Here is a 21,077-nt window from a genome sequence, read left to right as displayed (position 1 = left end):
TGCAACTGTCCCTCACTATTGAAGGCGATGAAACATTCACTGAAACACCCCTACACTCACAGACTTTTTTGGATGTTGACAGCCGGCTCCAATTTAAAGTGGAATTACAGTGAACCTATTCCCTTCCTCAGTCTACTTCTGATCAAACCCTGCCTCAAACACCCACTAGAGTTTGGTAACTCCATAGCATTTAAGCTCTCTCTTGTGGGGAAAACAGAGTACTGGTTTCATGTTCTACCCTGTTTGAAAGCTACTTTGTCCTACCGGACACGTCCCCGTGTTATGCAGGAGATCCTAGTGTCTTAACTGTGGTGTTAGGGTGGTTAATAATTTTATTCATCTCTCTATACCTTCGTCTTTGTTCATGCAACTATGTTGCTTGGTTTTTCACCTGAACAGATGTGTTTGTTAACCACTCACATACATTCTCCTGATCTTAATAGAAAGATTTAGCAGTTTATTCTCTCCCCACGATCACTACCTGGCTACCAATGTAGTCAAGAATAAAGGATTGCAAAATGTAAGGACAATAGAATTTAAAACATTTAACCAAAATCATGCAAAACGTTAGCAGAACCTACTGTGCAATTTGAGTTACTTGCCTTTGCAGCTCTGGAATTGTTCAAACAAGTGACCAGGTTGATTTGTCTCTTTAAGGAAACATCTACTCAGTTTAAATTAGGCTTTAAACAAGTAAACAAGAAAAGAAGACTTCTTCAAAAGTCAAACAAGGAACAGAGGAATGAGGATGGGTGTTAAAGCCTGGACCTCTACGCACAATATTTAGAAGTCTCTTTAATAAACTTTTCATATTTTTGTAATATCCTTTTTGTAATTAATTTTTTGATTTACTACCATTAATCAACTGATCTAAAGTCCTTTACAACAGAGTAGAAGAATCTATAAAAAAGTGATATAAAATATCATATCACATTTATCCTTTCCTTAGTAATGAACAAAAGTACTTTATATTAATCTTTTGTCTGTTCCTAGTGAGTAAGTCGGTTATGTTTATAATAATCTGTCCTTTTTTTCAAATCATTTTTGTTTTGAGTTCCAAACTTCACTCTTTCCCTCTGTTTATCTCAAGTTCACTCCAAACATCCATTTAAGCAAGAGAAAAGCCTTCAGTACTCGCCCACCCAGAGCAAAACTGACTGATCTCAAGTGAAAATGGTTTCCAACTACACCTTAGATAGGCTGGTAAGTGAGTTGCAAATGGACAGTGGTTTAAGAAACAGGCCATTAGTGCCTAATCTCTAGAAGCAGAGTGTCTTGTAAAGAGAGTGTATTCCACCATGCAATTCCAGTAATGTTAACATTGTATGTGGTCTTTGCAAAGATGGGCACTTCTTCTTAGATCTTTATTCAGTTTGGAAAGAAGGAACTGGGTTCAACAGTACAGATGAGTGCCAACTAGCCTGGATCTCTGAGATGTTTCATAACCCAGCTTCTTCTATTCACTCAATGAAATGGCAGATTTAACTTATTGATAACAGCTATCAGATCATGCTGCTTCTGTTTTTTTTTTTGGGGGGGGGTGTTTTGAAAGAGTTTCATCAATCATCTTCTCCCTCCATCTTTTCTGTGTTTCAAAACTCAGCCATAACATAAGAATATGAGAAAAATGACCAGCAAGTAAAGGCCACAGGCCACATGTAGCTTGTTTTTTGCTGTTCAAATATTTCTTGAAGGAATCAACATCAATAATTGGGCAGGATTAAGAAGAGTGATCTGTTAACTTTCCCTGAGTTTCTACTTCTGTGATCTGAATTTTGTTTACCTGTTCTTCTTGAAGAAAACAAAGCAGATCGACCCCAGACTAAATGACACAAATGGGTATTGTAATATTCAGAGATATTAAATTGTTGCTACTACTTGAAATATATATCTACTTAATTAAATGCTCTATTAATTTTGTTGACATTTTTAACAACAATAATAATAGCTATATTTGATCTCATTTTAAGTTACTGTTGTGATTTTTTAATAAAAAGTGATATTTTACTGTGGCTTTTCCTCATATGTGCTCCAGTTTCATTTGGGTTTAACATGCTTTCAGTATGCTATTCTGTTTTATATAAATTTTCCTAAAGAAAATTCTAGTATTGTTCAGTATTCACAATTTGCTGCTTTAAAACTTGCAGTCATGACAGTTTAAAGTAACTATTAATACCTATTATGTACACTACCTACTCCACACATTCAAAACAAATAAAGTAAGTAAATAAAGTAAATAAGTAAACAGATCATAATGAAAGAAAATGGAAAAGTAATGATTTAATAAATAATCATATACTGTGGCAAACCTAAATTAATTTATGTGCACTATATTTTCTTAATGAGCCAAACAATCAGTTAAGTGGCCTTTGTGTGCAATCTGTGTAAGGTCATTCAATCAGGTGAGATTTTTCAAGCAAAGATTCAGCTGTGAAGACTTAAGGAAGGGGATGAGGTGTATAAATGCAAAGATCGGAAGAATTTCTATAGCAATAGATATGACTCATAGAAATGTTCTGGACATTTCTATGAGTCATATCTATTGCTATAGAAATTCACCATTTCTATGGTGAAGGCATGGTGCATGGTGAAATCAATCATTAAGAAGTTGAAGGAGCCCACACACTGCTTAGATCAGACTGCCCATTCAAACTGAGTAACTGGGCAAGAGGAAACTGGTTAGGGGGGCAATGGCGATAAACTCAAATACCAAATGGAGTTTGCAAGAAAACATTTAGGTAATACTGCAAACATGTGGTAAAAGTCTTTTGTGGATCTTTTTGGTCTTAATGCAAAGCAACAATCTGATGTAAAACAGCCTACAGTCATCAAGCATGGTGGATGGACTTACCAAGAAAGACTTGCTGCCCCAAAAGACTTTGACTCCTTTCAAACTTGCTTTCATTAAATATTGAGTTTACGGGTCTGAATACTCAGCCGACATATTTCATCCATCCAGTTATTTGCTAACCACTTTTTCCAATTCAGTGGGAGCCGGAGCAAGAAACAGTCGAATGGCAGGGTAAGCCTGAATGGGACTCCAGTCCATCTCAGGGCAGACTCACAGACACAAACACAGTCATGCACACACTCACACCTTGGGACAGGACAATCTTCCCAAAAGCCCATTAACCTGTCAGTGTATTTTTGGACTGTGGGAGGAAACTAAAGCACCTGGAGAAAACCTAGTCAAGTACGGGGAGAGCAAACAAAGTCCAGGTGTATAGCAGCCCACATCTGCAGTTAAATCCAGGGTCCCAGTACTGCAAGGCAGGAATGCACCACTGCACCACCATGCCACCTCAACATATTTCAATGTTTCTGTTTAGTTCTCACTCATATTTACTTATCTTACCATTAGAAGTCTACAGTTTGAGTATTCAGGATTTGAATGCAATATCAATTTAAAAAAATCCTGTCAACTAGTTCTTTATGATTTGAGCACAATCTTATCACATAATGAACCATTTCAAAAACTAATTTGCTTTTCATGTAAAATACTCAATTGTTTATAAGCAACAGATACTGTATTTGTGTTCTGTATTCCAACCACATCTGAAGAGGTAACATATGTCACAATATTTAAGACTAAGAATCAAGTAAGTCAAGTGGAATACTGTAATTGTGTGCAATTTAAAAAATATTTAGATAAAGTTTACTCTACTGTAGTGTTAGTGTGGAATTACTGGATTTACATGGTCTTCTGTATTTCAATATTGGAAGGAGAGAAGTCAGTGGTGGGCATGGCAGGAGTCTCATGGCAGAGCAGGTGGTTGGCGTAATTATAATAATTCCTTACACTTATATAGCACTTTTCTGGACACTCCACTCAGAGCACTTTACAGGTAATGGGGACTCCCCTCCACCACCACCAATGTGCAGCATCCACCTGGATGATGCAACTGCAGCCATAGTGCACCAGTATGCTCACCACACACCAGCTATCAGTGGGGAGGTGTACAGAGTCATGAAACCAGTTTATATAGTTATTAGGAGGGCATAATTGGTAAATTAATTGGTCAGAACGCCAGGGAAACACCCCTGCTCTTTTCAAGAAACTCCCTGGGATTTTTAATGATTACAGAGTTCGGACTTCAGTTTAACATCTCATCTGAAGGACAGGGCCTTTTTACAGTATAGTGTCCCCATCAGTATACTGGGTTATTGAGACCCACACAGACCACAGGATGAGCACCCCCTACTGGCCCCACCAACACCTCTTTCAGCAGCAACCTTAGTTTTAACCAGGAGCTCTCCCATCCAGGTACTGACCAGGCTCACACCGGCTTAGCTTCAAGCAATGAAAAGCTTCAAAACTCATCCCAGTGGATATCTTCTTAATCAAAAGTGAAACATGAACCAGAGGGAAAAAGTGGAAACTAAAGTATGTGAAAGTGCTTTTTAAACTGAGTGCAGGTATCACCTTTTTACACAAAGGATAAAGGGATGACGGAACAGGAAACACAGCCACGTTGAAGTCGATATCCTGGCTTCTTTCAAGAAGAACTTGAATAAGCTAGCACCCTTAAAAGTTGGCTACTAAAATCCAGCAGTTTTGGGTCAGTGTCTATACCTGTGACACAAGCTTCCCTCAGATAGAGCATGTTCATCTATGGGCTTGGATAAGGCACATAGAGAGACTTCTTCCATGGTGCTTTGCTAATGGGGATATCAAATGCTCAGTGGATGAAAATCCATTGTCTTACACAGATACAAGATTATTGACATTGATATAAACATCACACAAACATATACCTTATTTTGTACATCTAAAAGAATCTATTTCTTTGTATAATTTAACTTAGATGACTGTATTCTCTTGATTTTCAAAAAGTGAATAGTATGTATCATAAATGTATATTGTTATTAATTGGATATTGTAAAGAAATTGTTATTGTTATTAAATAAAACACCTTATATATATAAAGATTATCTATTAAAGGCTCTTTGATGTTATTGTGCTTCATTGATTAAAATTAATATTTTAAGGTATTTGAAGTTTTGGTTTAGGATGTACTGTTTCATGATGGATTTGTGACATTTCACTCCCAAGCTTTTACACTGGATGCATATTGTTGGGTCTGATGATAGAATAATTAGTTTTGAATTTTGTCTCAGGTGTTTTGCACTCTAGAACTATATTTTGTGAAATGTGTCAAGAATATTGTAAAGAAATTGTTTTAATGCTAGTCCATAGTAGTACTCCATGAGTAGTGTTATATACTATATTTGATCGTATTTGCATGATCCAGTACAAACTTTTCTAAAATTCTGTTGAAAATGGTTTATTTGGGCTGCTAAGTGGCTCAACAGGGAATGGGGCTCACTCTGACCTATGGACAGGATTACAATCCCAAGACATGTCACCTGTATTGAATGAAGCTCCTAGAAAATAGATGGATGAATCGAAAACATGATGGAGTTTTTAACAAAAGCTCAGAAAGAGGCCAAACCTGAATCTTGCTTATTTCTGCCTACCCAAATATAAATAACATCTCTAGTTGACCCAGTTGCATGTTTCATATCACAGGATGTTATTTGATGTCCATCATCAGAAGACTGGGACCTCGCTGTGCTACTTGCTGTGGCTCACTTTCTACCTGGACAAAGGAAACAAACTCAGATTAGATCATTATTCTCACCCAGTACTCTCCACTGTTTCTAGATGAATTGGAAAATATTGCTTATGCTTCCACTGGAACTTTAATATCCCTTTATTTGGTGGATCTGCAAACCGAAACCTTGTAAAGACTTTAATTTTGTTATTTGTAATTTTAAAGACCTGCATCAGTGTGATGCTGTGTCTCGCTTCTTTCGGGGGTTCTGACATCTTTGTCCTCCAGGCCAGGTTGTTGTTCTCTCAGCTACCTGAGTTAAGTCAATAAATAAAAACCAATTCAAATCACACCTCTGCCTTTCCTTGATCTGGGTTCAGCCAAACAACTGCATCAAACTAAAATGCAGCATCATGTCTACATGTTTTCCAGTAGAGGAAAGACTTATCTTCTTAGTAAAACACTAAATGACACAGGCTTGCTGCAGGTTGCCAGCCTGCTCTTGGCAGGAGAAAATGTGCTCTTTTCATTGGTACGTATTTGGAAAGTTATGAGACAAACTCAAATACATATGGGAGCTCAAAGACTCTCACAGTAATTATACTTCCAGGATTACCACCAGAATGGGGTCCAAATACATTTTCATTTTCCAATTTGAGCACACTCTTCATTGTACAGTTATTTCTATTGTATTGAAACAAAACACCACGTCTGACTTAAACAATTCTAGCATTTGGAACTGAAAAAATCTTAAGGCCGCATGAATGAAGCCACGGCTTACTTGTGCCATACTGCAGGTACTCGCTTCATGCAAGATTTTACCTGTGAATTTTTTTTCCAACTTTTGCAAACAGTGTGCTGAGTCATATACAAAGCAATAGCATGAAACCACTTCTTGTATTGCTGTAATTATTAAGCAAGAACTGAATAAATGCTCACTCAGGAATATGTATTGTAAAACACGTATTAGTCTATTGACTGTTGGATTTCCACAATCACCTGCAAATTAATCAATAATCATTTTCCATTTGTGTCGGGGTTTTTCAAACGATTTTACACTAATATTTTTCTAGCAAGAGAGCATACTTTGACATTGTTTATTGTAAGGTGATATTTTCTTCAAACTTCACTACCAGCAACGTGTACTGTATACTGACACCAGCTTTGAAAAGTAATTTGAAACATGGATTTGCAGCAGAAACCATTTTTCCTTTATCCCTCTACCTTCCCTAAATGTCTATGAAATATACCAGTGCTGCAGTGATACAGTGGTGATCACTGCTGTCTTGGCACTCTGGAGCCCATTACTGGGTTCACTTCTACACACGAGTGTATCTCGTATGTCCCCCCTGTGTTCATGTGGGTTAACTCTGGGTGCTCGTACTGATAAGTTAATTGGGCCTTCTGAGAAAATTGGTATTTTGGATTTGTGTGTTTGTGTTTCTGCTCTGTTATGGGCTGGCATTCCATCCAAGGTGTACCCTGCCTTGCGCCTGTTGCTTACAGAGATTGGCTCTGGCTCCTCCACAAACCCGAATTGGAAGAAGTGTCTAGAAAATAGATGGATACCAGTGCTGCCAAACTGTCCACATTCACCAGTACACGTAAAAAAAATAAAATACAAATTTGTGACCCTACTCTAATAATGACATTAATAATTGAATATAATATTGAAAGGGGAAATCTGATTTAAAACGAAACCAAGCAAATTTTTAAAGCACAAAAACCAAAGGGCAGTTCAGAATGGATTTCTGCTAATTCAGCTATTCTGACAATTAAATTCTCCACAAAAATCCAATAATACCTCACTGATACTTTGAAGAAGAACTTCAGAGTAGCTTTACAGAGATGTTTGGAGCATTTGATTATAATATCCGTATTTGAGCTGCTACAGTAGATGATGTTCTTCCATAAGCATTTCTGATTATCTACAACCAATATGTAAATGTGATGGCAGACCCAGAAAGGTAATTTAACTTGTCTTGGGACTGACACATTTTTTAACAAGTTTTTAACACACATTATTAGCATACAATGGCACATGAAAATGTTTCAAACAAAATTTGTTTCTCTTCTTGTTTTCTAGGCGAATCAAACCACAAGACCTGCAAGGCCTTTTATTGCTTCTGAGCCAATCTGTAACTCAGCAAATTCTTAAAAACAATGAGGTATATGATCATACCTGGCTCAACAATTTCCATGTGTTATTTACCAGAATTAATCAGTGATATTAATGGGAACTAATTTTAAAGTGAAGATTTCAGTATGTCATCAGCAAACCTAGAAAATTCACCCATTGGAAAACACTGCTGATTATGATCTACCCTGATGTATTTTTCTCTGCTGGTTAGATGCTAAGCAGCAAAATTTCAAAATGGTTATATTACAGTAGAATGTTTTAGAAATGCAAAGTGTCTGGATACTTTATTCAAATTTAAATACTGTCATACTGAGAACTGTTCAGGACTTCGGTGCTGGTGACTACTATACAGTACATAGAGGAGATAAAGCCTACTCCTTCAAGATACTGATGTTTCAGAAGTAACTGTTTAGGATTTTCAACACCCTTTGCTTTATTGCACCAGGAGTGCTGGTACATTGATGTACTTGTTTAGCCTTTGTGTGAAATGGTGACAAATTTAAAGGGAAAAACAAGCATACTGGTAAGAGATCAATCCTTTCAGACAAGACAATCTTTAATCACCAGCAGGAATCACCATTTCCAATAATGGTTTAATTTATTTACATTTTCAACCTCCAAAGTTTACCTTTGCTAAAAAGAGTATGAAATTATTCTTTAACATAATTACTGGATTTCTGCACCCCTATATTTCTGTTTTAAAGGGAGTTTGGAAGAAAGATAAAAAAGCTAATGGAATCTCGCAATTGGAGGCCTCTTTTCTTGTCAAACCGCTTGAAACCCATTACAAACACTGTGTTCCTCTGCAGCCGTATGGTGTGCTGTGACCCAGAGTAAATTCTCTAATGGGTTATTATGGGCAGGATGACTTTCTGGTCTGTTATCTGGTAGAACACAGCCACAGTAATACACGAGAGGCAAATAGGATCCCCTTCACTCCCTGGTTCCCTACCCAGTTGAAACCCATCAGACTTCTACAAGTAGATACAAAATGCAATAGACTTCTTACACCAGCCATGACTTGCCTCTACATCAGGATCTCAGAAATGTGCCTCGCCACCAGCTCAAGTCACTGTGTCCTTTCTGGGACCATGCTGCTGACCATTCCAAAGAAACACCTCATCTGAGAAGCAGATATAACAGTACCCATGTATGAGATCCCTCAGAGTCTCTATTGCCAGGAGCAGCACAGAATCTACATAGTATCCTGTCTGGGAGCACAGTGTTCGGAACACAAAGTGCACAGAAGTCAAAGACCAGTACAACAGACTGTCAAAATACTAAACAGCATATGACACTGCAAATAATTGATGCAACTATTTATGGTTGTGGTATAGAAACAGTATACTGTTCTGTTTCACCTAAGAACTCACAAAATATTATCTAAATATTATTTTTTGATAATATGCAAGCTTTTTTAACCAGTTTTCTCTTAAATACTTTTACCTAATTTTAATAAAGCAGGTTGGACCTTTTAATGCCTTAACATCTCTTCCTGTAGAAGAGTGATAGCAAGTAATTTTATAGCTTGCTACTATATTTAGTAGATGCTTAATTTAAAATGCTGCTATTAAGTTAGTGTTAGTGGTAGTGCAGACCCACTAAGCAGACAACATCTGTTACCTAACACTCACACTTACAGTACTTACACACATACAGGTTTACTTATTTACTGGACATGCCATGGGATTTTGAGACAAATATGTGCTTTTAGAAACATGCCTTTACTTTGTTTGACTTTCCTGGACCCTGAGTATACAATGATATTTCACATTATTTGTTTATAAGAAATGTGTTCTGTGGTAGGCTACAGTTTACTCAAAGGTCAGTGTAGTAAAGCATAGAAAAGTTACTGTACTGTTTACAGCAAACATGACATTTAGCTTCAGCAAAAGTACAAACAGCGGAGTGTGAAATATTTTGCATGTACAAACACTCAAAATGTGAAGAATGGGTTTGTTAATGCAAATTGTTATGTGAATTGCAGATTCAGCTACAGTACATAGTTTCTCTCACTTTTCTCTGTAAGCATTTGAAGCTGATCAATTTGGAGTTAGAAGTGAGCTTCACTTAATTAATATTCATTAAAGTACTGTAAGTGCAGAGTGCATTTAAGTCAGGATGAACTTGGCTACATTTTCTTTCAAGGATTACATTTACAGATGTTTGTAAGATTGAGGGAATTGAGGGGATAATTGCTCATGAAACCCTTTCAAAACTTTTTAGATGCCTATGCTCCCCAAAAACAGAAGCACCACAATCTGATAGCTGATATCAATAAATAAAATCTGACTTTATATTAATAAAATAAGAGAAGCTGGGTTGTGAAACATCTCACAGAGCCAAACTGTTTGGCACTCCTCTGTACTGTTGAGTTCAGTTCCCTCTTCCCAAACTATATAAAGAGCTTGAGTCTGGAGAGAATTTTACAGAAGAGCCCAGTTGAGCAGACAGAGAGACTACATACACTGTTGGCCCTGCTGACCAGGTGAGAGCCACTCCTTTTCACTCTCTCTTTACTAGGTACTCTGAGTGTCCTTTGGTACTTTCGCAGAACTGCTGGCCTGTCTCAGGAGTGGCTGGAAAGCATTTCCACTCTAGATCTGCTACAGCTCAGCTGAGGTTTTGTATCTCTAGAACTGCTTTGGGTGGCTCTGGGTGGCCAGGTACAGATGGTTCATAGTGTTTTAGAGTGAACTGAGATACATCAGGTTTGAAACTTGTCATTAAAAGACCACATTATTATAACCAACTAATCAAACAGCAGGAGTATTTATAACATCCTATAGACAAAATACTAAAGAAAATGCAATATAATGCATATGATTATTTAGCTTTTTTATAATGTACTATAATGCAAATGATGATCTTAAGTTCACTGTACTCTGTTGTAAATGATTTTATATCAATTGATTAATTGTAGGAAGAGATACAAAAGGTATGAGAGGAACAATCCAGTGCCACACAACTGTAATTAACAGTGAGACATCTATGGTATTTTCGTTACCACGATTATCCATGGTATACTCTAGCAAACCATGACAATTGCTGTTATTCACTAGAAATTACAACACCCAAAATTAAAGCATCATGGAGCAAATTTGTGACTTAACCAGCTTGGCTGAGGGCCAACCTCCTGGCCCTACCAAGGGGTAGCTGCAGAGGTAGAGAGGGGGTGAAGGTGGGATGCAAGCGAGAGAGGGATCTCGTAAGTATTTATAGGATTTGGGAGTGGAATGGATGTCAGGAGCAATTGCTAATTACTGACAACTGAGTCCAATTGAACTCATCCCTGCTGAACTTTCATTATAAACTCCATTTAAAATGTGATTAATAGAAGTGCTTTGGGCTTCCAAAATGCAAGTATATTTAATACAGACTTTAGTTGATGTCAGACTTGGTGTTTTGTCATGGTCATAGTACCCTTTCAGATGTGTGATCACTCTTCTCTTCCAGAACTGATTCTCAACAATGAAGACAATTTTTCTGCTGCTCGCCCTGGGGGCTGTAGGCATGTGTGCCACCAAAGGTAGGGCAGACAGACCCAGTCCATTACTGTGTTTGATACTGCGATTCATTTAGGTTTTATAAACCCATAAAAAGTCTAACAAACCTGAGAAATATACATTAGATGCTGCACAATTGTAAGATACTGAATGTCAGCCATTATAGACTATTCGTATATTTCTTAGTATGTTTAGAGTTTATAGGATCCTGATCTGAATTCTCTTTCCTTCTCTCAGTGCAGTGTTAATGCTTTATTGCATCCAGTGTACTTGCATTAAACCATTCGATGTATCTGCAGTGTGTCTGTATTAACTTCTCTCTCAGTGCAGTGTTAACGTTCTGTAGTGTCCAGTTTATCAGTATTAATTTCTCTCAGTGCAGTGTTAAGTCAGAATGTGTCTATTAACACCACTTTTCAAACTCTCCAGAACTGTCAACCTCTACCGAAGAGGACTGTCCTCGACGCTGTGCCGGGGGCTGGCAACAAATGGGCAGCAAATGTATCAAGTATTTTGGTGTCCACAGAACCTTTTATGCAGCTGAGGTAAAGACCCTGTGCATACTATTTGTGCATTCCACATGAATTAACTGGAGATGCACTGACTGATAGAGGTAGTAATTGATTGAGTAGAGGCACAATGCACCAGCAGATAAACAACAATAGTTACAGTAGGTAGGTAATACTATATTTTTGACAATAATAAAGATATGTATGTCAAACAGGAACATCATAAAAATGCATAATCATCTGGATTATAATAGAAAAACAACCCCCCCAGTTAACAATGTGTAAGGTATCATCCAATCAAGAAAATAAGATATTTCATATATCTTTGAACTGCATCTGTACTTAAGCATGTATTTTGAATAATCTTGTAGTCAAAGCAAATGTATATGGCTTTTTTCTATTGGGTATTTTAATTTCACCAGAAGGTTTTGCAGTTTGTGCAGGAATGGCCTATGAAAACTGGTCTATGTTCAACCATCTTTAATACAGAAGCACATTTGTTCCTTTTCTTTCATTATAAAACTCAAAAATGCAGCTATGATTGATCTATTTTTTATTTCTTACATACATAGAAGATCAGCTACATGTATTTGTTTTAATGTGCTGATGTTTAGTGCCTTGTCTGTCTTTCAGAGAGCATGTCGCCATGCTGCCAGGAAAGGACATTTGATCTCCATCCATTCAGGTGGTCAGAATCACGTAGTTCAGGCTGTAGTGGCAAGAGGGAACTGCCACAGACCCAGTATATGGACTGGGGGTCAGCGCATCCGAGGGGTAAGGACTTACTTCTCCATTAATACCATTTGAAATCAGCTGTACAAAGCCAAGGCAAAATAGTATAGGTAGAGTAAACCCCCAATTTCCCAAGCAGAACTGTTGTAGGGTAGAATCCCTGATGTTCCAGCAGACCCTTTTTAGGAGGTGTGACAAAATGTGACAAACTACAGGGCTTGGTCTGAAAACACTTCTATTTGGCTTAAGAGGAATAGGAAAGAGCAATTTCATTTTAAAGGATTTAACTTCTAACTGGACCAAGGGAGGTAGTGATACACCACTGCTTACTAGCCTTAATGGTTGACACAGGTCAGTAAGAGTTCTTCGTCATATACAATTTACTAACTGTTACGTTTCTGGTGATTTTCACAAACGTGCATAAAAATCAAGTTGATGACGAAGGTAATGTCAAGCACAGACGTGAAGGCATGTGGTTTATAAAAAGAAAAGGAAAGAGAATTGACAAAGGAGATTTAGGGTTTGATATGTCCTTTATAATACCTTCAGTGAAGCTACATAGTGTATTAGACTAGCATTCTTAATTAATACCACTCTTCCAAACAGCATGAAAAGTACTTGTCTTTGCTATAACTCACAACAAGATGTTAACTCTATTTCTAATCCTAGCAATTATTTCAATAGGTCTGAAAAACAAAATCAACTGAAAAAGTTTTTTTGGGCTAAAATGTACATCTAAATTAATTAGGGTGACTCCAAGCGTATATTCCTTCCTCTGTGGGTTTCATTTGGAAGAATCTAAGGAAAACAAGTCCTTTCCTCTATTTACCCTGAGACATACCATAATGTGTGCTTTCAGCAATAGTCATAAAACATCAAGAATATTACTGCAGTATAACATGAAGCTTCTATGAAGACAGGCATTCTACATGAGAATATAATAAAGTTTTGGTAGTGAGTAAGAGGTCTGGTTTTAGGTGTAGATCTTCCATAGACCAAATCATTACTGTCCAACCATAATCAGCTATTACAGGATGTGTATGTTTTTAGTTCATCCAGCTTTTGTGTTGGCTTGGTCTTTCTGCTCAAAAGAAAACAAAAGAAAACTTCTGCTCAAAAGAGTGTCGACCTCTAAACATAGGTCATGTATGTCTACAGGTTACCTGTTATAGGGTAATCAGGGCAGGCCTTACAGATGTAGAGAATAACCTGACACAGTGGAGCACAAACACAGTGCAATGATGTCCCAAAAGTAACTCTAATAAAGTGAAGGGTTGCAGCCCATGAAGGATCCTCAGCTTTGTGAATCAAAGCGTGCCGGTAATCTGCCATTCTGGTGAGTAAAGTCAGAGATATCAAAACAGAATTTGGTTGGTATATTATGTATTTAAACCATTTTATGGGTTTATATCATTCCAGAGCAAACGTTTCCATTGGATGGATGGGAGCTCCTGGAACTACAGCAGCTGGGGCTGTGCAGCACTGGATGAGTCCTGCAGGAGAAGGATCTGTGTACAAATGAACTCTAGAAGTAAGTTTCTGCATAGGTGTTTGTCTGTGTTCCTGACCTTCCTTCTGCAAATAAGCATTTCCTTCTGTGTGTGGATCTTTGCCACAGCTGTTGTTAAAGGCAACTTAAAAATGTATTCCTGTTATAAAGTGTTTTGTTATTCTGTGTCTAGTTTCCAGATCCAGACAGTGAGCTGAGAAATTTTGTAGAGTTAGACTTTTAGTGCCTGTTATTTGCAATTTTATATGTCATACATTTGGTAGTAAGAGGATATGTTAGGAGTGAATGACTATAATGATAATCAGTAATAATTGCTTACTCTTATAAAGCACTTTTCTGGACACACCACTCAAAGCACTTTACAGCTAATAGGGACTCCCCTCTACCACCGCCAATGTGTAGCCCCACCTTGATGATGCGACAGCAGCCATAGTGCACCAGAACACTCACCCCACACCAGCTATCAGTGAGGAATAGAACAGAGTGATGAAGCCAATTTATAGATGTATTAGGAGGCCATGATTGGTAAAGGTCAATGGGAAATTTGACCAGGATGCCAGGGATTTTTAATGACCACAGAGAGTCAGGATCTCAGTTTTATATCTCATCTGAAGGACAGAGCCTTTTTTATAGCATTGTCTCCCTTTCACTATATTGAGGCATTAGGACTCAAATAGATTCATGGGGTGCGTGTCCCCTACTGGTCCCACTAATACCTCTTCCAGCACCAACCTTAGTTTTTCCCATGCAGTCTCCCATCCAGGTACTGACACCTGCTTAGCTTCAGTGGGTTGCCAGTGGTGAGCTGCAGGGTACAGCTGCTGGCATTACATACTGAGAGATGATCTGATGGATCAATTGAATGGGCTATCAGTGTTGTGACTGATTCATGTGACTAACATATACATTTTTCATTGAATCAGTCCTTTGCATGTTCAACTGGGCAACTGATGTTTCATTTGTGCATGAAAGCAACAGCTTTCTTGATTATTGATTCAAAGATCAGTTGAAAGTAATGTGGTTGACTGGACGACCAATACAGTATATTGGCAAAGGTGAAACTCTTGTTCAAATTCCCCCTTCTGCTGCAGACGGTGCACGCTGGTCACAAGTTAGCTGCCGTGCCCGGAGACCCTACGTGTGCCAGTACCCTCTGTATGGAGAGGAAGCGGAAGAGATACAGGAAGTGAGAGAGGAGCAGGAGATCAACGCAGGAGTGGAGACCAAAGAAGAGGCCAGCGCAATGTAATGGCAAAATAATAATAATACTAACAGAAAATGGCCAAGGACTTTCTTAGACCATCTTAACCATCCTTGAACTTAGGACATTATCCTCATAAGTCTCATACCATCAGTCTGAACTTTTTTTCACATTCTCCCAAGATAATGTGTTTATTAAGCAGAACTCCTGGCTGTTATTCCACTCTAAGTCCTCAATGACTTAATGTGAATTAATAACATGACTAACTGGAGTCAACATCCTTGGTGGCTCATTTTGGGACAGACTTGGAATACAAGCCATTTCAGAAAACCTCTGTAATTAGACAGAGAATCTCAGCTTTCTAAAAGATATCTATGGAATAAAGAAAGTTCTTACAAAATACTCTGCTGAAGTACTAAAATCACAGGATGCAGATGGTATGAGTTCCACCTTGGTTGTTTTTCTGTTGTTATTATTATTGTTGTGATATCTCGGCTAACTGCTTCAGGCAAAAATATATTAAAACATTTAAATAATTGCTGCCAATTTTGCTGCCAGTCTCACTGCATTGTGAGAACCAAAGGGTGCCTGTCTGTCAATCGGCTTCTCGCTTCTTCCTACAGTGAGAGCACCTTACACAGAGCCCATCTTCTGTTAAAACACATCTGTGTGAGAGACACTGTATGCATGAGGCAGAACACACAGTCACCCTGCAGTGTCAGGTTATCACTCTAGTTACAGGACTTGACAAGGATGCTCCTGATATCCTGATATTCCCACCGGAGTTCTAGTGGGGGACTGAACTGTGATTGGCCTTAGATTTGATCTGCATGTGACAGGGACAGCTTTCAGACCCCAGTTGCTCAACTGCTGGATCCACAATAGCTTTTACAGCTTGCAGGCTCTTGTTCTAACTGTATAAAACTGATAATGCAATAAATCAAATCTATAAAGCATTGAAACAGAGTTTTGGCTCTCATTTTCTACTGATCTGTCTATTTTCTGTTATTATTCTAACAAATATATGTTCACACTGAAATCACTGGTGATTACCTTACCTCAGAACAAGACAATTATAAATTCAAAATGAAATTTTAAATAAAGCAACATCACTTGAGCAGAGTTTTGGAGGGTACAACTACTGAAAGCTGTCAGTTAAACTAATATTAGCGGAATTTTTTGTTTTCTCACTATAAATGAATATTTCACTATGTTCTATTCATTTTTTAAATAAAGGAATACCTTACAAATGTCCAGGCAATGTTGGATAATGTACTTACTTGCAGTGCCCAGTAAGTGTTTCCTTGATAAAGTTCTCCAGCAGGACTTTCGTTATTTTACTTACAGGAGTTACTTACTTTATTACAGAAGAAAAAAAAAGTTATGTTTTGAAAGTTCAAAGACAGCACAGCCTGTGCTCAGACGCTCAGATTTATTAGCCTTATTGTCTGTAATGACTCTGTAAGTAATGGCTTGTCAAGACCCTATGAGAGGAATGGAACAGAATCAAAAAGATAGCATCAGCAAAGTGCTGCAAACAGATGTGTGTCACAGATACAGTATACAGCTTCAGTTGTATCTTTTGAAGCAATTAATCTATTTGATGAACAAAGAGTCTTTTTAATATACAAAACAGTACATATATGCATTTAAAATAATCAAAACCACATTTATTCATACCTTTTAATAATTGTGACAAATTTAAATTCCTAATATAAATTTTGGGATTATAGAGAGTCTTGTAGTTATACCATTGAGCTTGGCATTGGATTCATATTTGTGAAAAATATGCCACATGGAAATCCTAATTGTGCTCATATTGATTTCATTCTGGTTAGGCGTATTTAGGAAGGTCATAGAGGAGCCATACATTTAATTAATGTGAAGAAGGCTCCACAGCCCAAATGTTGTGTTTCTTTTCTTCTCTTTTCAGCATGGAATAAACCTTTACTTGTTCCTTTGCAGCCTACACATGCTGACGCAGCTACCTACTTGAAATACTTAGCTTTATCCTTATCCATAGTGATGGGTAACTAGGTGCAGACACAGGGAGAATTTTAAGCGAGGGGATAATAGACTAATGTGAGTTTAGGTGCACGTATTTCATAAAAGCATTATACAGAAATGTACTGTTATTACTAGTACTAATGCCACTACTGGTGCTGTATCTCTTATTATTACTATGACAGTTGTCACTGCTACTACGTGTGCTAATATTAGTGTGATTTCTGCAACTCCAGAATTGTAACTAGAATAATAATAATAATAAACTTTATTTTATATAGTGCCTTTAAAGGTGGCTTCTCAAAGCACTTTTCAAAATGACAGCAATAAATAAACACAAGATAAAACACAATTAAAATACACAGAGGAGACCGTGGATGGTGGTACTAAGTATGTAGGAGCAGAGGGGTAAAGAACATAACCAGTTAAGTAAAGGCTCTTCTAAAGAAGAAGGTTTTGAGTCTGGATTTGAAGGAGTTTAGAGAAGGTTGTAAGTTCCAATCCCAGATGAAATGCAATTCTGTACCGCTCTTTGATGACTGTTTAAATTCACTGAAATATAAAATGCTTTGAATAAAAACAATAAAATATAAAGATGCCATTCTTACTCAACAGATGAATGGGGTGATAATCTGAGTTTCTGTAGTCAGTACTCTGGGAGGGAGATCAATGTTCTCTATGTATTTCCAGATATTAACGAGATTTTCAAATGTTATGTAAAGTTACTTTAAAAATAATCAATTACAAAGAATTTCTAATACATTAAAAACAATTTCAATTACTAGCTGTTTGTGTAAAGGACTTTGTTTGTTAAAAGTAGTAACAAATTATGGTAAATCGCTTTAAAGACACATTACAAAGAGCATTGTAAGCAATTACTTTTTAATTATTTCTCTAACTTCTGTCGAATTCAAAAATAATCTCACACATAAGTAATTTGTAACTGTAATTAATTACTTTGAACAATGTAACTTTGTCCAACAGTTTGAATAAAAGATCAGTCACAAGGGCAGGCAGAGCAGGATTTGAAGAAAAGAGTTTGTGGAGATCCAGATTGTGCCACTGGACACAGGAGAGGACTCGGATACCATAAGTGACTCTACACAAGGCAGCAAAGCTCAAAAATTATCTTCCTCCCCCCTCCATTCAGTATTGGACTCAGAGAAAACGGGGTAGGGGGATCCGAATGGATTGTTCGGGTTAGCCAGGACTGAAGCGTATGCCTCTGTGTTAGAAAGACACATGCCAGGGTACCAGAAAGAGCTATTCAGCAGCATGCCATGCCATTCGCCAGCAGCCATATCACCCTGCAGCTCACAACTGGTGACCCCTTGAAGCTCAGCAGGTGTGAGCCTGGTCAGTACCTGGATGTGAGTCCTCCTGCGAAAAAGTTTGCTGCTGGAAGAGGTGTTAGTGGGGCCAGTAGGGGGCGCTCACCCTGTTGTCTGTGTGGGTCCTAATACCCCAGTATAGTGGCGGGGACACTATACTGTAAAATAGGCGCTGCCCTTCAGGTGAGACATAAACCTGAGGTCCTGGCTCTCTATGGTCTTTAAAAATTAGGGCATTTCTCGAAAACAGTTGGTGCGTTACCAAATCTCCCATTGGCCCTTACCAATCATGGCCTCCTACTAATCCCCATTTATAAATTGGCTTCATCACTCTGTGCTCCTCCCCACTGATGAGCTGATGTGTGGGGAGTGTATTGTGTGGACTGTGGCTGCCGTCGCCTCATCCAGGTGGGGCTGCACACTCGTGGTGGTGGAGGGGGGTCCCCTTTACCCATAAAGCCCTTTGAGTGGAGTGTCCAGAAAATTCCATATAAGTGTAAGCAATTAAATAATTACTCCAAGAGAAGAGCAATATTTCTTGTTTGGAAAATTTGGATTTGGGTGACTAAGATCCTTGAAGGTTCAAGTGGTCCTGTGTGTGTGCTCCTTTTGGATATATTATGTTATGTGTTCGGTGTGTCAGGTGGACAGTGATAAACGTTGTAATTGCTAGAGAATAAAAAGTACTAATGTCATGTAGTAGGCGGCATGGTGATGCAGTGATTAGTGTTGCTGCTTAGCAATGCTCAGGGCCAGGGTTAAATTCCTTGCAACTTTTGTTTGCAGCAACAGGCTCCGGCAACATTGTTACCCTGAGTTGGATGAAGTAGCTAGAAAATGGATGGATGGATGTGAGGAGTTATGTTAGGGTCCCTGAAGTTCAGGGTGGTGGCAAATTGCAAGCTAAGTAACGAAACAGTTCTTTCCGGACCCTATGCGGACGACACAATCCGAAATAGTGAGGAAACACTGGGGAAAAAGTCATTCAGGAATACGGGGATGAAAACAGGGGGGCGTGTCCATGCAGTGCTGGTGATCCGGGGAGGTGTGGCCGAGGCTGACAATCCAATAGAAATCCAAAGGGGGAATCCAAAATGAAAGCAAAGGTCCACAGCCGTGTAATCCATCCAAAAACCAGGGATTAAAAACAGGTGCCGGGTTGGGACCGGCGGAGGGAACAGGAACAGGAGCAGGAAGATAAAAACATAACGGAGCCAGGCACAACCAGGTCCCAGGCTCACACAATGTGGAAATCAGATGCAGAGCCTCAAGTGAAGTGAGCGCCTGGCTTATAAAGGTGAACTGAAACGGGGCAGGAACAAGGAACAGGTGCAGGGAATGAGGCAAACGAGGAAGGGCTTAAGGGCTCCTCCTTAAGAGGAGGGGTTTGCGATTGTGACACCAAGCTCCATATGCAAGGTCTTGGAGCAACCTTGAAGATCTTCAGATGAACAGAGGCTTAAACGAGGGGTCAGAGAGAAGTGGAGGCAGGTTAATTGAAAGATTAATGGAGGTAGGCATAAAGGAAAAAGGGAATGAGCAGAAAGGGAATATAACACTGCACGTTCAGGGCTCCAGGAAAAAAGGTGTGGGCTCAGCACACTGCACAGTGCAGCAAACACTATAGCTTAGTCAATGTCTAAGCAGTGAAACAAGCAGAGAGAAAGCCTTAAATAGTCTGCTTCAGGATCAGGTAATTGAATTATTGGCTGCATGGTTGAAAAATAAGTGGCTTTCAGGAAACACGCCCCTATTTTCATTCACATGGGTTTGGAGCTGGACCCTGTACAAATGCTCTGGTTGCTAATGGCAACCAGGACACGAGCCTCTCCCAGGCTGGGTGTAACAACTGGTATGTGATTGCAATCGTGCTTCTGGAAGATATTAAGAAGCTGTTTTTTTTGGGGGAAAAAGGTCTTTGGTCACTTAAAAATGCTCAGTGGTGTAGTCGACTACAAGAGTACTGCAGTTTGGGGACAGTATACTATCTAGCTATACCTGTGACACAATAGTCCTTAATATAGAGCATAGTCATGCATACTCGTGAACGTGTGATGATTGCAGGGGTGGATAAGGCATAAGAGACTTTTTCCATAGTGCCTTGCTAATGAGAACATCAAATGCTATATAATATATATATAATAATATATATATATACATTCTATATATACAATGCTGAAAAGAGAAGAAAGAAAACACAACATTTCGGCTAAAACGTGTTTTCTTTCTTCTCTTTTCAGCATGGAACAAACCTATTACATGATCCTCTGCAGCCTATGCATGCTGACGCAGCTACCCACCTGAGCTATATATACAATGTAATATAAACAATATAACGTATTATATTTAATTTCTGTTTAATATAATTTAGATTACTGTATTCTTTTGATTTTCAAAAAGTGTACAATGTTTTCATGTTACATTGTTATTAGTTTGTGTGATAGATAAAAACACCTGTTACATATTGTTATAAATGTGGGGTTACAAAAATTGTGAAAATCAGGAACTGACTGAGCAGTTTAGCCAATAAGTAAAATTAATTTTCATAACCCCCAACCTGTAAGTGATTTCTCCATAATATACCTGAGC

At 38.3% G+C, this 21,077-nt stretch overlaps 1 protein-coding gene across 1 annotated transcript; it reads left to right on the top strand.

Annotated features, from left to right (window-relative positions):
- The first annotated feature begins 10,123 nt into the window (after nucleotides 1-10,123).
- Nucleotides 10,124-16,117, top strand: LOC148836282 (snaclec coagulation factor IX-binding protein subunit A-like). The gene is made up of 6 exons (XM_088913823.1): nucleotides 10,124-10,183; nucleotides 11,152-11,224; nucleotides 11,631-11,746; nucleotides 12,344-12,484; nucleotides 13,862-13,973; nucleotides 15,044-16,117. Exons 2-6 carry the CDS (start codon nucleotides 11,167-11,169, stop codon nucleotides 15,199-15,201), a joined length of 585 nt encoding a protein of 194 aa, XP_088769949.1. The 5' UTR covers nucleotides 10,124-10,183; nucleotides 11,152-11,166; the 3' UTR covers nucleotides 15,202-16,117.
- The last annotated feature ends 4,960 nt before the right edge of the window (nucleotides 16,118-21,077 follow it).

This window comes from Atractosteus spatula, chromosome 4 (assembly GCF_055471065.1).
Source record: "Atractosteus spatula isolate fAtrSpa1 chromosome 4, fAtrSpa1.hap1, whole genome shotgun sequence".
Classification (NCBI taxonomy): domain Eukaryota; kingdom Metazoa; phylum Chordata; class Actinopteri; order Semionotiformes; family Lepisosteidae; genus Atractosteus; species Atractosteus spatula.
Note: the sequence above shows the minus strand (reverse complement) of the source record. Positions and strands in the feature narration are given on the sequence as shown.

Excerpts from the sequence above, each read along its gene's own strand:
- LOC148836282 (XM_088913823.1), top strand. The coding sequence starts at position 11,167 with ATGAAGACAATTTTTCTGCTGCTCGCCCTGGGGGCTGTAGGCATGTGT. Across the intron at positions 11,225-11,630 it reads AGGCATGTGTGCCACCAAAG|AACTGTCAACCTCTACCGAA; the intron begins GTAGGGCAGACA and ends CAAACTCTCCAG. Across the intron at positions 11,747-12,343 it reads GAACCTTTTATGCAGCTGAG|AGAGCATGTCGCCATGCTGC; the intron begins GTAAAGACCCTG and ends TCTGTCTTTCAG.